This window comes from Ranitomeya imitator, chromosome 1, assembly GCF_032444005.1.
Source record: "Ranitomeya imitator isolate aRanImi1 chromosome 1, aRanImi1.pri, whole genome shotgun sequence".
Taxonomy (NCBI): Eukaryota; Metazoa; Chordata; class Amphibia; order Anura; family Dendrobatidae; genus Ranitomeya; species Ranitomeya imitator.
Window position 1 is genome coordinate 16,712,861 of NC_091282.1, and position 15,679 is coordinate 16,728,539.

At 49.6% G+C, this 15,679-nt stretch overlaps 1 protein-coding gene across 2 annotated transcripts; it reads left to right on the top strand.

Moving 5' to 3' along the window:
- The first annotated feature begins 7 nt into the window (after positions 1–7).
- On the top strand, positions 8–15,388 carry LOC138657461 (gastrula zinc finger protein XlCGF66.1-like). Of its 2 annotated transcripts, XM_069745257.1 has the most exons (6): positions 8–141; positions 8,235–8,381; positions 8,684–8,863; positions 10,018–10,141; positions 10,306–10,403; positions 14,945–15,388. In XM_069745257.1, exons 2-6 carry the CDS (start codon positions 8,292–8,294, stop codon positions 15,068–15,070), a joined length of 618 nt encoding a protein of 205 aa, XP_069601358.1. In that variant the 5' UTR covers positions 8–141; positions 8,235–8,291; the 3' UTR covers positions 15,071–15,388. The 2 variants fall into 2 exon arrangements, with proteins under 2 accessions (XP_069601358.1, XP_069601357.1); XM_069745256.1 differs by lacking the exons at positions 8–141; positions 10,018–10,141; positions 10,306–10,403; positions 14,945–15,388 and having other exon boundaries at positions 8,180–8,381; positions 8,684–9,447.
- Positions 15,389–15,679: the final 291 nt, after the last annotated feature.

Consider the following 15,679-nt stretch of genomic DNA (forward strand, 5'->3'; position numbering starts at 1 on the left):
AGGACACGCCCCCGGAAATGACGTCACACCTGGAAGGAGCCCATACACTCTAGCATTTACCCTCAGTGCAGCAGCTCCGTCCTGGTTGTGTGCAGCTCGTGTTCTCTGGTGTCAGCCAGCAGCAGATTTCCCGCCATTCCGGTGAGATTACAGGAGGGTTTGTGGTAAATCTGTGAGAGGAGAGTGTGGGGTGAGATCAGAGCTGTTCCTGTGGAGGCTCCTGCTCCCTGTGACTGCGGCTCCTCACTGTTGGGGACGTTAACCCCTTAGTGACGGAGCCAATTTGCTACTTAACCCCTTCATGACCGGGGCTGTTTTCGTTCTTTGCTCCCCTCCTTCCCAGAGCCATAACTTTTTTATTTTTCCCTCACTATGGCCATGTGACGGCTTGTTTTGCGGGACGAGTTGTACTTTTGAACGACATCATTGGTTTTACCATGTCGTGTAGGAGAAAATCGGAAAATAAGTGCAATCCCACACTTGTGTTTTGTTTGGCTTTTTTGCTAGGTTCACTAAATGCTAATACTGAGCCGCCATTGTGATTCTCCAGGTGATTATGAGTTCACAGACACCAAACATGTCTGGGTTATTTTTTATCTAAGTGGTGAAAAAAAATTCCAAAATTTACTTAACCCCTTCATGACCCAGCCTATTTTGACCTTAAAGACCTTGCCGTTTTTTGCAATTCTGACCAGTGTCCCTTTATGAGGTAATAACTCAGGAACTCATCAATGGATCCTAGCGGTTCTGAGATTGTTTTTTCGTGACATATTGGGCTTCATGTTAGTGGTAAATTTAGGTCAATAAATTCTGTGTTTATTTGTGATAAAAACGGAAATTTGGCGAAAATTTTGAAAATTTCGCAATTTTCACATTTTGAATTTTTATTCTGTTAAACCAGAGAGGTATGTGACACAAAATAGTTAATAAATAACATTTCCCACACGTCTACTTTACATCAGCACAATTTTGGAAACAAAATTTTTTTTTGTTAGGAAGTTATAAGGGTTAAAATTTGACCAGCGATTTGTCATTTTTACAACGAAATTTACAAAACCATTTTTTTTAGGGACCACCTCACATTTGAAGTCAGTTTGAGGGGTCTATATGGCTGAAAATACCCAAAAGTGACACCATTCTAAAAACTGCACCCCTCAAGGTGCACAAAACCACATTCCAGAAGTTTATTAACCCTTCAGGTGCTTCACAGCAGCAGAAGCGACATGGAAGGAAAAAATGAACATTTAACTTTTTAGTCACAAAAATGATTTTTCAGCAACAATTTTTGTATTTTCCCAATGGTAAAAGGAGAAACTGAACCACGAATGTTGTTGTCCAATTTGTCCTGAGTATGCTGATACCTCATATGTGGGGGTAAACCACTGTTTGGGCGCACGGCAGGGCTTGGAAGGGAAGGAGCGCCATTTGACTTTTTGAATGAAAAATTGGCTTCACTCTTTAGCGGACACCATGTCAAGTTTGGAGAGCCCCCGTGTGCCTAAAAATTGGAGCTCCCCCACAAGTGACCCCATTTTGGAAACTAGACCCCCCAAGGAACTTATCTAGATGCATACTGAGCACTTTAAACCCCCAGGTGCTTCACAGAAGTTTATAATGCAGGGCTATGAAAATAAAAAATAATTTTTCTTTTCTCAAAAATGATTTTTTAGCCTGGAATTTCCTATTTTGCCAATGGTAATAGGAGAAATTGGACCACAAATGTTGTTGTCCAGTTTGTCCTGAGTACGCAGATACCCCATATGTGGGGGTAAACCACTGTTTGGGCGCACGGCAGGGCTCAGAAGGGAAGGCACGCCATTTGGCTTTTTAAATGGAAAATTAGCTCCAATTATTAGCGGACACCATGTCGCATTTGGAGAGCCCCTGTGTGCCTAAACATTGGAGATCCCCCACAAATGACCCCATTTTGGAAACTAGACCCCAAAGGAACTAATCTAGATGTGTGGTGAGCACTTTGAACCCTCAAGTGCTTCACAGAAGTTTATAACGCAGAGCCATGAAAAAAAAAAAAAATTCTTTTGTCAAAAATGATTTTTTAGCCCGCAATTTTTTATTTTCCCAAGGGTAACAGGAGAAATTTGACCCCAAAAGTTGTTGCCCAGTTTCTCCTGAGTAAGCTGATACCCCATGTGTGGGGGTAAACCACTGTTTGGGCACACGTGGGGGCTCAGAAGGGAAGTAGTGACTTTTGAAATGCAGACTTTGATGGAATGGTCTGTGGGCGTCACGTTGCGTTTGCAGAGCCCCTGGTGTGCCTAAACAGTAGAAACCCCACACAAGTGACCCCATTTTGGAAACTAGACCCCCAAAGGAACTTATCTAGATATGTGGTGAGCACTTTCAACCCCCAAGTGCTTTTCAGAAGTTTATAACACAGAGCCGTGAAAATAATAAATACGTTTTCTTTCCTCAAAAATAATTTTTTAGCCCAGAATTTTTTATTTTCCCAAGGGTTACAGGAGAAATTGGACCCCAAAAGTTGTTGTCCAGTTTCTCCTGAGTACGCTGATACCCCATGTGTGGGGGTAAACCACTGTTTGGGCACACGTGGGGGCTCAGAAGGGAAGTAGTGACTTTTGAAATGCAGACTTTGATGGAATGGTCTGCGGACGTCATGTTGCGTTTGCAGAGCCCCTGGTGTGCCTAAACAGTAGAAACCCCCCACAAGTGACCCCATTTTGGAAACTAGACCCCCCCCAAGGAACTTACCTAGATATGTGGTGAGCACTTTGAACCCCCAAGTGCTTCACAGACGTTTACAACGCAGAGCCGTGAAAATAAAAAATCATTTTTCTTTCCTCAAAAATGATGTTTTAGCAAGCAATTTTTTATTTTCTCAAGGGTAACAGGAGAAATTGGACCCCAGTAATTGTTGCGCAGTTTGTCCTGAGTATGCTGGTACCCCATATGTGGGGGTAAACCACTGTTTGGGCACACGTCAGGGCTCGGAAGTGAGGGAGCACCATTTGACTTTTTGAATACAAGATTGGCTGGAATCAATGGTGGCGCCATGTTGCGTTTGGAGACCCCTGATGTGCCTAAACAGTGGAAACCCCTCTAACTCTAACACACCCCTAAACCTTATCCCAACTGTAGCCGTAACCCTAATCACAACCCTAACCCCAACACACCCGTAACCCCAACACACCCCTAACCCTAACCACAACCCTAATTCCAACCCAACCCTAGCCCTAAGGCTATGTGCCAACGTTGCGGATTCGTATGAGATTTTTCTGCACCATTTTTGAAAAATCCGCGGGTAAAAGGCATTGCGTTTTACCTGCGGATTTACCGCGGATTTCCAGTGTTTTTTGTCCGGATTTCACCTGCGGATTCCTATTGAGGAACAGGTGTAAAACGCTGCGGAATCCGCACAAAGAATTGACATGCTGCGGAAAATACAACGCAGCGTTCCCGCACGGTATTTTCCGCACCATGGGCACAGCGGATTTGGTTTTCCATAGGTTTACATGGTACTGTAAAAATGATGGAACACTGCTGCGAATCCGCAGCGGTCAATCCGCACCGTGTGCACATAGCCTAATTCTAAAGGTATGTGCACACGCTGCGGAAAACGCTGCGGATCCTCAGCAGTTTCCCATGAGCTTACAGTTCAATGTAAACCTATGGGAAACAAAAATCGCTGTACACATGCTGCGGAAAAACTGCTTGGAAACGCAGCGGTTTACATTCCGCAGCATGTCACTTCTTTCTGCGTATTCCGCAGCGGTTTTACAACTGCTCCAATAGAAAATCGCAGTTGTAAAACCGCATTGAAATGCGCAGAAAAAACATGGTAAATCCGCCATAAATCCGCAGCGGTTTAGCACTGCGGATTTATCAAATCCTCTGCGGAAAAATCCGCATAGGACCAGAATACGTGTGCACATCCCGAACCCTAACCCTACCCCTAGCCCTAGCCCTACCCCTAACCCTATCCCTACCCCTAAGCCTATCCCTACCCCTAAGCCTATCCCTACCCCTAACCCTACCCCTAACCCTACCCCTAACCCTAACCCTAGTTCTTACCCCAACCTTAGTGGAAAAAAAAAATATATATTTTTTTTATTGTCCCTACCTATGGTCGTGACAAAGGGGGGGGGGGTCATTTACTTTTTTTTTTTATTTTGATCACTGAGATAGGTTTTATCTCAGTGATCAAAATTCACTCTGGAACGAATCTGCCGGCCGGCAGATTCGGCGGGCGCACTGCACATGCGCCCGCCATTTTGGAAGATGGCGACGCCCGGGAAAGAAGACGGACGGACCACGGGAGGCCAGGTAAGTATAAGGGGGGGGAGATCAGGGCACGGGGGGGGGGCGTCGGAGCACGGGGGGTGGATCGGAACACGGGGGGTGGATTGGAGCACGGAGTGGGGGATCGCTGTGCGGGCGGGTGGATCGGAGCACGGGGGGGATCGCTGTGCGGGGGGGGGATCGCTGTGCGGGGGGATCGGAGTGCGGGGGGGTTTGATTGGAGCACGGGGGTGTGATTGGAGCACGGGGCAGGGGGCAGGAGGACGGGGGAGCGGAGCACAGGACCGAGGGGAGCGGACCACAGATCGGGGGGCTGGGGGGGCGATCGGTGGGGTGGGGTGGGGGCACATTAGTGTTTCCAGCCATGGCCGATGATATTGCAGCATCGGCCATGGCTGGATTGTAATATTTCACCATTTTTTTTAGGTGAAATATTACAAATCGCTCTGATTGGCAGTTTCACTTTCAACAGCCAATCAGAGCGATCGTAGCCACGAGGGGGTGAAGCCACCCCCCCTGGGCCAAACTACCACTCCCCCTGTCCCTGCAGATCGGGTGAAATGGGAGTTAACCCTTTCACCCGATCTGCAGGGACGCGATCTTTCCATGACGCATATGCTGCGTCATGGGTCGGAATGGCACCGACTTTCATGACGCAGCGTATGCGTCAAAGGTCGGGAAGGGGTTAAAAAAATTAATATTTTGCGCCATTTTCTGATACCCGTATCGTCTCCATTTTTTGTGATCTGGGGTGTTAGGTCTCGAGTTCCCGCTTCTGCACAGGGGGAACCTCGGGCCGTCTCCGCTGCGGTCTCCCATTCTTGTCCAGCCGCAGTGGAGTCTGCTCAGCAGGGACGTCGGTCCCAGCGTCTTGCTCATTCTCACTCTGTACTGAGAGTTACTGCTGCTTCTTCAGTCTCTGCCATTAAAGTCAATGCTGGTCAGCAGCGAGCGGACTTCTCTGGGACTAAGTCCTTGTCTGCACACACTGAGCATGCCCAGGGCAAGATCTCCCGTTGGAGATCGAGGGTCATGTGCTCAGGCTCTGCAGCACATTCCATTGGTCGTCTTGGAAGGGCAAAGTTTCTGTGGCCACTTCCTGTGCTGCAACTATATAAACCGCATGACCGCACAGCCATGCGCTAGTGTACAATTGTTAATGTGTGTATGTTGTGAGTGCAAGTCGTCCTTGGATACCCCTACCCTATTGAATGTCTGTTCGCGGAAGGTGTATGGTTGCTATCTAGCGCACGACTTAGCCTACAGCACTAATCACACATTACAGCGTCCAGTTGCTGTGACCGCCAGTACGGCGCCGTGCACTTCCTCTGTGCTTTCCTTACCCAAGCCTGGGTGGTTAGTGGCGTTCGTCAGTGCGGCACCGCATGCACTCTTGTGCCTTAAAATTGTTATTGAGTTTCCTTACACACCCAGTTGCGGTGTTGTGCCAGCAAGGGTCTAATCGGACTTCAATCCTAGTTGGGGTTGAGTTCACTGACTACTTGCTCGCGCTCTATGTGCGGTACCGCGGTCCTGTGATGCAACAGGATCGCTTCTTTCACGCTGGGTGAAGTTTAACCCACGTGTGTATACTTATGAGTACCGCCATATAGTCCGTCATTACTTGGCAGCAGGTTCCATCTCTGCACGGTGGACCCCGGGCTGCGAACGCACCATACTCTCTGTCTTATTATTTGGTGCGTTCCGCTAGCCCTAACATGGGGTCGGGTGAGGGCTTATTTTTTGTGTGCCGAGCTGACTTTTTTAATGATACCATATTGGTGCAGATACATTTTACCAGCTATCATCACATCAGAGACCAGAGCAGAAGCCGCGTCTGTCCGTGTCCGATCCTCGTCTGGTCTCAGGTCCCAGAGATGAGAGCGGGAGGAATGGCTTCTTACATCACCTGATGGAGGAGAGATTTACGGTGGGAAATTATTATCAGACCAGTTCTCCCCAGATTACTATACTCAGAGACAAAGGATTGTATAACACACAGACCCTCTATATAGAGACATCATTTACCACCTTGCTATTCACAAGTACAATACTCTCTGTCTGGTGATGTAAAAGCCATTCCTCCCGCTCTCCCATCTCCGGGACCTGAGACCAGACGAGGATCGGACACGGACAGACGCAGCTTCTGCTCTGGTCTCTGATGCATCGTATTTATTTTAAATTTGGAGCAATAATCACAGATTAGCGATTGCAGGTATCTCAGCCAAAATTACCGTATATTTCGGACTAAGAGACGCACCGGACCATAAGACGCGCCTGTGTTTTAGAGGAGGAAATTAGGAAAAAAGAAACTGAAGCAAAAAATTTGGTCAATTCTGTACTTAATGGCCCCTATCCTGGTAAATAAGGTTCCCTCATACCCATCCTATTAAACATGGCTCCTCATCCCTATCCTGGTATGCATGGCTCCTCATCCCTATCCTGGTATGCATGGCTCCTCATCCCTATCCTGGTATGCATGGCTCCTCATCCCTATCCTGGTATGCATGGCTCCTCATCCCTATCCTGGTATGCATGGCTCCTCATCCCTATCCTGGTATGCATGGCTCCTCATCCCTATCCTGGTATGCATGGCTCCTCATCCCTATCCTGGTACGCATGGCTCCTCATCCCTATCCGGGTACGCATGGCTCCTCATCCCTATCCTGGTACGCATGGCTCCTCATCCCTATCCTGGTACGCATGGCTCCTCATCCCTATCCTGGTACGCATGGCTCCTCATCCCTATCCTGGTACGCATGGCTCCTCATCCCTATCCTGGTACGCATGGCCCCCTCATCCCTATCCTGGTACGCATGGCCCCCTCATCCCTATTCTGGTACACATGGCTCCTCATCCCTATCCTGGTACACATGGCTCCTCATCCCTATCCTGGTACACATGGCCCCCTCATCCCTATCCTGGTATGATTGGCCCCATCAGAAGAGATTAATAAAAGCAAACCATTACACTTCCTTCCTCCGCTCCCTCGCAGCGTCCTACTCCGTTGCCAGCAGCTGATTAATGCTTGTAAGCAGCACATGGCAGGAACGTCACAAGCAGAGCACAGCTGCCGGAATACTCACCGGGACTGTTCATCGCAGAGGGCAGTGAGTATTCATTGCTCTTCAGTAGCGCGCACTGTGAGCCGGAGCCTTCCTGCTGCTGCCGGCAGTCACGTCCCTGCCATGTGCTGCTTACAAGCATTAAGCAGCTGCTGGCACCGGAGCAGGACGCTGCAAGGGAGCACCGGGAAGGTAAGTGTATTGGTTTTGTTTTTAATCTCTTCTGATGGGGCCATGCATACCAGGATGCTAAAAAGAAATGAATTTTCATTGCCCTCCACGCCCATGGGTGTGGAGTGCAGTGAATATTAATTTCTCTTTAGCAGCTGCTGCTCTGCCGAAACCGCTCCTTACCACAGTCAGAGTCGGTATATCCGGATTATACGACGCACTCCCCATTTTTCTCCCCATTTTGGGAGGAAAAAAGTCCATCTTAAAGTCAGAAAAATACTGTAGCTCTCCTTGGAAGGGACTATAGCAACAGGGATGTACAGCATCTCCTCATCTCACAGCCTCCGCTGGCACTGTAGTTACCGCGTTGACCGTCCCCCTCTGGCGGTATAGTTACCATGGTGACCGACCTCTGCTGGCGGTGTATTTACCAAGGTGATTGACCTCTGATGACAGTGTAGTTACCACAGTGACAGTCCCCCACTAGCAGTAGAGTTACCACATTGACCGTCCTCTGCTGGAGGTGTAGTTACCACGGTGACCGTCCTGAGCGTCCTCCTACGAGGCTGATGATGAGCGGTCAGATCGACGGAGGAGGCCGCGATGGAGTTTTGAGTCTTTTCCTCCAGATTCCTCCTGATAAATGTTGATATTTGGCAGAATTTAGTGATTGTCGTTCTCTCGTCCCCTGTGATTTCCATCTTCTCCTTCATCATGAAGACGCCGGCAGGACGAGATCCCTCCAGCTGATCCAGTGCTCATCCCTCCTCCTCCTGAATGACCCCGAGGATGGACGAGGACAGGGATGAGACCACCAGAAGATTATTCCACTTCGCCCTGGAGATCATCTCCCTGCTGAGCGGAGAGGTAACTCCTCTACATTTCTATCAGCTTTATTGTGTTCTGTGACAAGTCCGACATCCAGAATAGAGAGAAGGATTCTTTACTGTAAGAGCAGTGATTGTGTGGAGCTCTCTGCCCGGAGGAGTTGTCATGGGGATTCCCTATAAGAGCTGTAGAGGGGCCGGGATGTCTGTCCGGAGGGGAATAATATTCCCGGTTATGGCCCCAGATTACTGGAGACGGTTATTGATCCCGGGATTTCTACTGATTGTCAGATCTGGAGTCGGGAAGGAATCTTCTCCCTAAGTGTCTCTCTCCATACACAGGATTACACAATAGTGAGGAAGACACCGGGGGACGGTGTGACTCCCATCATCCATCTCCAGGAGTCAGGAGGGCGGAGCCCGGGCCCCATCACAGAGCCTCCCCCGCACTCCCTGCTACATGAGAGGAACAAGAAGATCCTGGAGCTCAGCAACAAGATGATTGAGCTGCTGAGCGGAGAGGTGACTGCTGGGAGATTATACAGCACTGGAGGATTCTGGGTGATGAGCGGAGAGGTGACTGCTGGGACATTATACAGGACTGGGGGATTCTGGGTGATGAGCGGAGAGGTGACTGCTGGGACATTATACAGGACTGGAGGATTCTGGGTGATGAGCGGAGAGGTGACTGCTGGGACATTATACAGGACTGGAGGATTCTGGGTGATGAGTGGAGAGGTGACTGCTGGGAGATTATACAGCACTGGAGGATTCTGGGTGATGAGCGGAGAGGTGACTGCTGGGACATTATACAGGACTGGAGGATTCAGGGTGATGAGCGGAGAGGTGACTGCTGGGAGATTATACAGCACTGGAGGATTCTGGGTGATGAGCGGAGAGGTGACTTCTGGGACATTATACAGCACTGGAGGATTCTGGGTGATGAGCGGAGAGGTGACTGCTGGGACATTATACAGGACTGGAGGATTCTGGGTGATGAGCGGAGAGGTGACTGCTGGGACATTATACAGGACGGCACTGGAGGATTCTGGGTGATGAGCGGAGAGGTGACTGCTGGGACATTATACAGGACTGGAGGATTCTGGGTGATGAGCGGAGAGGTGACTGCTGGGACATTATACAGCACTGGAGGATTCTGGGTGATGAGCGGAGAGGTGACTGCTGGGACATTATACAGCACTGGAGGATTCTGGGTGATGAGCGGAGAGGTGACTGCTGGGACATTATACAGCACTGGAGGATTCTGGGTGATGAGCGGAGAGGTGACTGCTGGGACATTATACAGCACTGGAGGATTCTGGGTGATGAGCGGAGAGGTGGCTGCTGGGACATTATACAGCACTGGAGGATTCTGGGTGATGAGCGGAGAGGTGACTGCTGGGAGATTATACAGCACTGGAGGATTCTGGGTGATGAGCGGGGAGGTGACTGCTGGGACATTATACAGGACAGCACTGGAGGATTCTGGGTGATGAGCAGAGAGGTGACTGCTGGGACATTATACAGCACTGGAGGATTCTGGGTGATGAGCGGAGAGGTGACTGCTGGGACATTATACAGCACTGGAGGATTCTGGGTGGTGAGCGGAGAGGTGACTGCTGGGACATTATACAGCACTGGAGGATTCTGGGTGATGACGGTGTGATTGTTGTCAGGTTCCTATAAGGTGTCAGGACGTCGCTGTCTATCTCTCCATGGAGGAGTGGGAGTATCTAGAAGGACACCAGGATCGGTACCAGGATGTGATGATGGAGGAGCTCCGGCCTCTTACACCACGAGGTGAGAGGAAACCTTCCCCTGACATCAGATTGTCTCTTCAGCGTTGGTCGGTTGTTATTAGTGATGCAGACACAGATATTTGTGTTCTGTGGTCACCTACTACTACTCCCATCATCTCATCATCACATAACACAATCTATTCCATCACTGTGTGTCTCCTACAGATGGATCCAGGAGGAGGAATCCACCAGAGAGATGTCCCCGTCCTCTGTATTGCCAGGACTGTCCGGAGGAGAATCACAACATCCCGGAGGATCATCAGGTAGACGGTGCTGAGCCCTGTACCGGATCTGTATATGGGGGGACATTTCTGATCGAGGTCATAATGTCACAGAGTTTGGTGGTTTCTTGTATTTTTTTTATTATTATTATCATTATTTATTTCTATAGCAGCATTGATTCCATGGTGCTGTACATGAGAAGGGGTTACATACAAGTTACAGATATCACATACAGTAAACAAACTAACAATGACGGACTGATACAGAGGGGCGAGGACCCTGCCCTTGCGGGCTTACATTCTACAGGATTATGGAGACAGTAGGTTGAGGGTTGCAGGAGCTCCGGTGATGGTGAGGCGGTGGCTCCGGTGATGGTGAGGCGGTGGCTCCGGTGTTGGTGAGGCGGTGGCTCTGGTGTTGGTGAGGCGGTGGCTCCGGTGTTGGTGAGGCGGTGGCTCCGGTGTTGGTGAGGCGGTGGCTCCGGTGTTGGTGAGGCGGTAGCTCCGGTGTTGGTGAGGCGGTAGCTCCGGTGTTGGTGAGGCGGTAGCTCCGGTGTTGGTGAGGCGGTAGCTCCGGTGTTGGTGAGGCGGTAGCTCCGGTGTTGGTGAGGCGGTAGCTCCGGTGTTGGTGAGGCGGCAGCTCCGGTAGTGGTGAGGCAGCAGCGGGGTCAGTGCAGGCTGTAGGCTTTCTTGAAGAGATGGGTTTTCAGGTTCCGTCTGAAGGATCCGAATGTGGTTGATAGTCGGACGTGTTGGGGCAAAGAATTCCAGAGGATGGGGATATTCCGGAGAAGTCTTGGAGGCAGTTGGATGAGGAGCGGATAAGTGTGGAGGAGAGAAGGAGGTCTTGGGAGGACCGGAGATTACGTGAGGGAAGATATCGGGAGATTAGTTCAGAGATATATGGAGGAGACAGGTTATGGGTGGCTTTGTAGGTCAGTATTAGTAATTTGAACTGGATATGCTGAGGGAATGGGAGCCAGTGAAGAGATTTGCAGAGGGGGAAGCGGAGGAGTAGCGAGGAGAGAGATGAATTAGTCGGGCAGCAGAATTAAGGATGGACTGGAGAGGTGTAAGGGTGTTAGCAGGGAGGCCACAGAGGAGGATGTTGCAGTACTCAAGGCGGGAGATGATGAGGGCATGCACAAGCATTTTAGTAGATTGAGGGTTGAGGAAAGGACGGATTCTGGAGATATTTTTGAGCTGGAGGTGACAGGAGGTGGAAAGAGCTTGGATGTGCGGTTTGAAGGACAGGGCAGAGTCAAGGGTTACTCCGAGGCAGCGGACTTCCGGTACAGGGGAAAGCATGATGTCGTTAATTGCGATAAATACGTCAGGTAAGGAAGATCTATGAGATGGAGGAAAGATGATGAGTTCAGATTTGTCCACATTGAGCTTGAGGAAGCGAGAGGAGAAGGAGGAGGATATGGCTGATAGACACTCCGGTATTCTGGACAGCAGAGCTGGTACTGGAATCCATGGGACTTTGAGTTGTCCCAGGCCGAGTGTATAGATTGAGAAGAGTAGGGGTCCTAGAACAGAGCCTTGGGGGACTCCAACAGAGAGAGGGTGGGATGAGGAGGTAGTGTGAGAGTGGGAGACGCTGAATGTGCGGTTGGAAAGGTAAGAGGAGATCCAGGATAGGGCGAGGTCTTTGATGCCAAAGGAGGAGAGGATCTTTAGTAGGAGGCAGTGCTCAACTGTGTGGAAAGCAGAGGACAGGTCAAGAAGGAGGAGTACAGAGTATTGTCCGTTAGCTTTGGCTGTAAGTAGGTTGTTAGTAATTTTGGTCAGGGCTGTCTCAGTTGAGTGATGGGGGCGGAAACCAGATTGTAGATTGTCAAAGAGCAAGTTAGATGAGAGGTGGGAGGAAAGTTCAGAGTGGACGTGCTGCTCCAGGAGTTTGGAAGCGAATGGGAGTAGCGATATTGGGCAATAGCTGGACATAGCAGTTGGATCGAGGGTTGGCTTTTTAAGGATAGGCGTGATTGTGGCATGTGTGAAAGCAGAACGGAATGTGCCAGAAGTTAGTGATGGGTTGAAGAGGTTGGGTTAGGGATGGGATAAGAGTGGTAGTGAGGTTGGGGAGGAGGTGGGATGGGATGGGGTCGAGCGCACAGGTGGTGAGGTGCGATTTGGAGAGGAGACAATTAAGCCCCCCTTCAGTGATGTTGGAGAGGGAGGTTATGGGGTTTGGGCATTGGTCTGGTATACAAAGGGGTTGTGGTGGTTGAACAATGAAGACTTGCCTTGTTTGGTCGATCTTATTTTTAAAGTGTGTGGCAAAGTCCTCAGCAGAGATGAGGGAGGTTGGAGGAGGCAGTGGGGGGGCGGATGAGAGAGTTAAAGGTTTTGAATAACTGTTTTGGGTTGTAGGATAGGGAGGATACGAGGGTTGTGAAGTCGCCTGTTTAGCAGAGGTGAGAGTAGATTTTAAAGCGAGTGTTGCCTGTTTGAATGCAGTGAAGTCATCTTGTGAATTTGTTTTCATCAAATGCCGCTCCGCAACCCTGGACACTTGCCGGAGCTTTTTAGTGCTGTTATTGTGCCAGGGTTGTCTATTGATACGTCGCACTCTGCCATGGACGAGAGGGGAAACTGTGTCAATAGCTGATGCGAGAGTGGCATTGTAGAAAGCAGTGGCACTGTCTGTGTCGTGGAGTGAGGATATGGATGTCAGTGGTAGGATAGAGTCAGGGAGTGTGTGGGTATCTAGGTGTGCAAGGTTTCTGCGGGGGTGCGTAGGTTGCTGGACGTAGGTGACCGGTGAGGAGGACAGGGATGAGAAAGTGAGCAGATGGTGGTCGGTTAGAGGGAGAGGGGAGGTGGTGAAGTTAGATAGAGAGCAGAGATGGGTGAAGACCAGGTCTAGGGTATGTCCATCTGTGTGGGTGGCTGAGGAGGACCACTAAGTCCAACAGATGAAGTAAGGGATAGAAGTTTGGAGGCTGTTGACTGAAGGCCATCAGTGGGGATGTTGAAGTCACCCATCATGATAGTGGGAATATCAGTGGAAAGAGAGTGAAGAAGCCAGGTGGAGAATTGGTCAATAAAGGCAGTGGCTGGGCCCGGAGGTCGGTATATGACGGCCACTTGGAGGTTGGAGGGAGAGTAGATGCGGACAGAGTGGACTTCAAAAGCGGGGAGGGTAGGGGTGGGATTATGTTAAAGGTGCAGTTTGAAGGAAGAAGACCCACTCCTCCACCATGTCTGTTGCCAGGGCGAGGGGTGTGGGTGAAGTGGAGGCCGCCGTAAGACAGCGCTGCAGGTTAGGCAGTGTCAGAGGGTGTTAGCCATGTTTCTGTGAGGCTGAGGAAGGCAAACTTGTGAGAGAGAAAAAGGTCATGGATCACATGAAGCTTATTGCAGATTGAGCGGGCATTCCAGAGTGCTCCAGAGAGAGGGAGCAGGGAGGTGGGTGTCAGGGGCATGAGTTTTATGTTGGAAAGATTGCGGTAGTTCATATTAGATAGGGAGCGGTAGGAGGGGGTAGTAATGGGAGGTATGAGCTGTGAGGGTCCAGGGTTGGGAGATAAATCGCCAGCAGTGAGGAGAAGCAGAGAGAGGGAGAGCAGGTGGGAGAAGGAGAGTGGGCGGCTTGTTTTATGTTTTATTAGGACAGATTTGAGGTTGAGGCGCAGGTCAGCAGAGGAGGTCAGGTGGGGAGGAAAGAAGGAAGAGGAGATGATTATTTGGTTAGAGGGTGCTGGGGTTTGTGGATAGCAAAGGAGAGACAGGATTAGTGGAGCAAACACTGTAAGGGCGTATGTAAACATGGTGAAGGAGTAAGATGGGTTAATAGCAAAGCTAGATCCAAGTAAAAAGTGCTTACTCAGCAGACATACCCAAAGACAGATACATAGAGTGGGGTCCTGACTCCTGCCGTTGAAATAACTGCGGCGTCTCGATGCTTAGCTGCCGTGATGCTTTGCTGCAGGGATGTGCGTGCCTGATCCCACACGCGAGCACCCCTTAAGATGCTACTAAATTTATAGGACTGAGCAAAGCATCAGGTGAGGGGGATTGTGTGACCTTATTTGGGATAAATTGGCAATTGGCCAACACCCCAGGGGAGATTACAAGATCAAAGGCACCGGGTCTGGCTATATCCATATGCTGTAACACCTTGCACAAGATAATATTTCCTGTGACCCCGGCATGGATGTACAGCAGTAAGTATTTAATTCAATGCAACAAATGAATTTAGCAAACATTCAGCAGGCACTGGTATATACCAGTAAAGGGAATGTTGCAGGATGATGGGCAGCAGATGACAGGAAGCAGAGATTGTACCAGTAAAGGAATTGTTGCAGGATGATAGGCAGCAGATGACAGGAAGCAGAGATTGTACCATTAAAGGGAATGTTGCAGGGTGATAGGCAGCAGATGACAGGAAGCAGAGATTGCACCTGTGTGAAGAGAGGAGATGGATGTTAATTCCCGGCCATTGAAATAACTGCGGCGTCTCGATGCTTAGCTGTGTGATGCTTTTCTGCAGGGATGCGCGTGCCTGACCCCACACGTGTGCCCCCCTTAAGATGCTACTAAATGTATTGTGCTGATTGTTACGTCTGATATATCAGGAGGAAGATCCGACTAAGAATAAAGTGAAGGACGAGACAGAAGAAGAAGCGATGACGAGGGAGGATCAGCCGTGTGTGAGTGACGGGAAGGAGGAGATTCCGGGAGATGTTTCCACAGGTATGTAATAATGACCGGCACGTGATGATGACTGACATGTGATATTGTAGTAAAATCTCTGACATGGATGGAAACGGGGCTCAAGTGACAGAGGAACAGCAGGGGGAAGACGCCTGGACACATCTCTGACTCCCAGGTCACTACTGTGAACAATGTTGTCAGAGTATTGCGCCACTTTTATGGACTGACAATAAACCATACAAAACCGCAGATAAAATGGATTTTACAGGAATAAAAGGTTAGGAAACAACTTTTCCTGTATAACTTGTTTATATGGCAAAATTAATAGGAGAGAAAAAACCTCCTCCACCCCTTACGCTATGTTCACACTGTTTTTACTGCATTTTTGCGCTTTTTCAATGTTGAAAAAACACTGTAAGGCTACTTTCACATTAGCGACGTTCGACGCACCTCGCATTGCGTCGTTATGTAGAAAAAACGCATCCTGAAAAGTTGTCCGCAGGATGCGTTTTTTCTCCATAGACTTTCATTAGCGATGCATTGTGACGGAGTGCAACGGTTGCGTCGTGTTTTGGCGGACCGTCGGCACAAAAAAACGTTACATGTAATGTTTTTTTGTGCATCGTGTCCACCATTTTCGACCGCGCATGCGCTGT

Excerpts from the sequence above, each read along its gene's own strand:
- LOC138657461 (XM_069745256.1), top strand. The coding sequence starts at position 8,292 with ATGACCCCGAGGATGGACGAGGACAGGGATGAGACCACCAGAAGATTA. Across the intron at positions 8,382-8,683 it reads TCTCCCTGCTGAGCGGAGAG|GATTACACAATAGTGAGGAA; the intron begins GTAACTCCTCTA and ends CTCCATACACAG.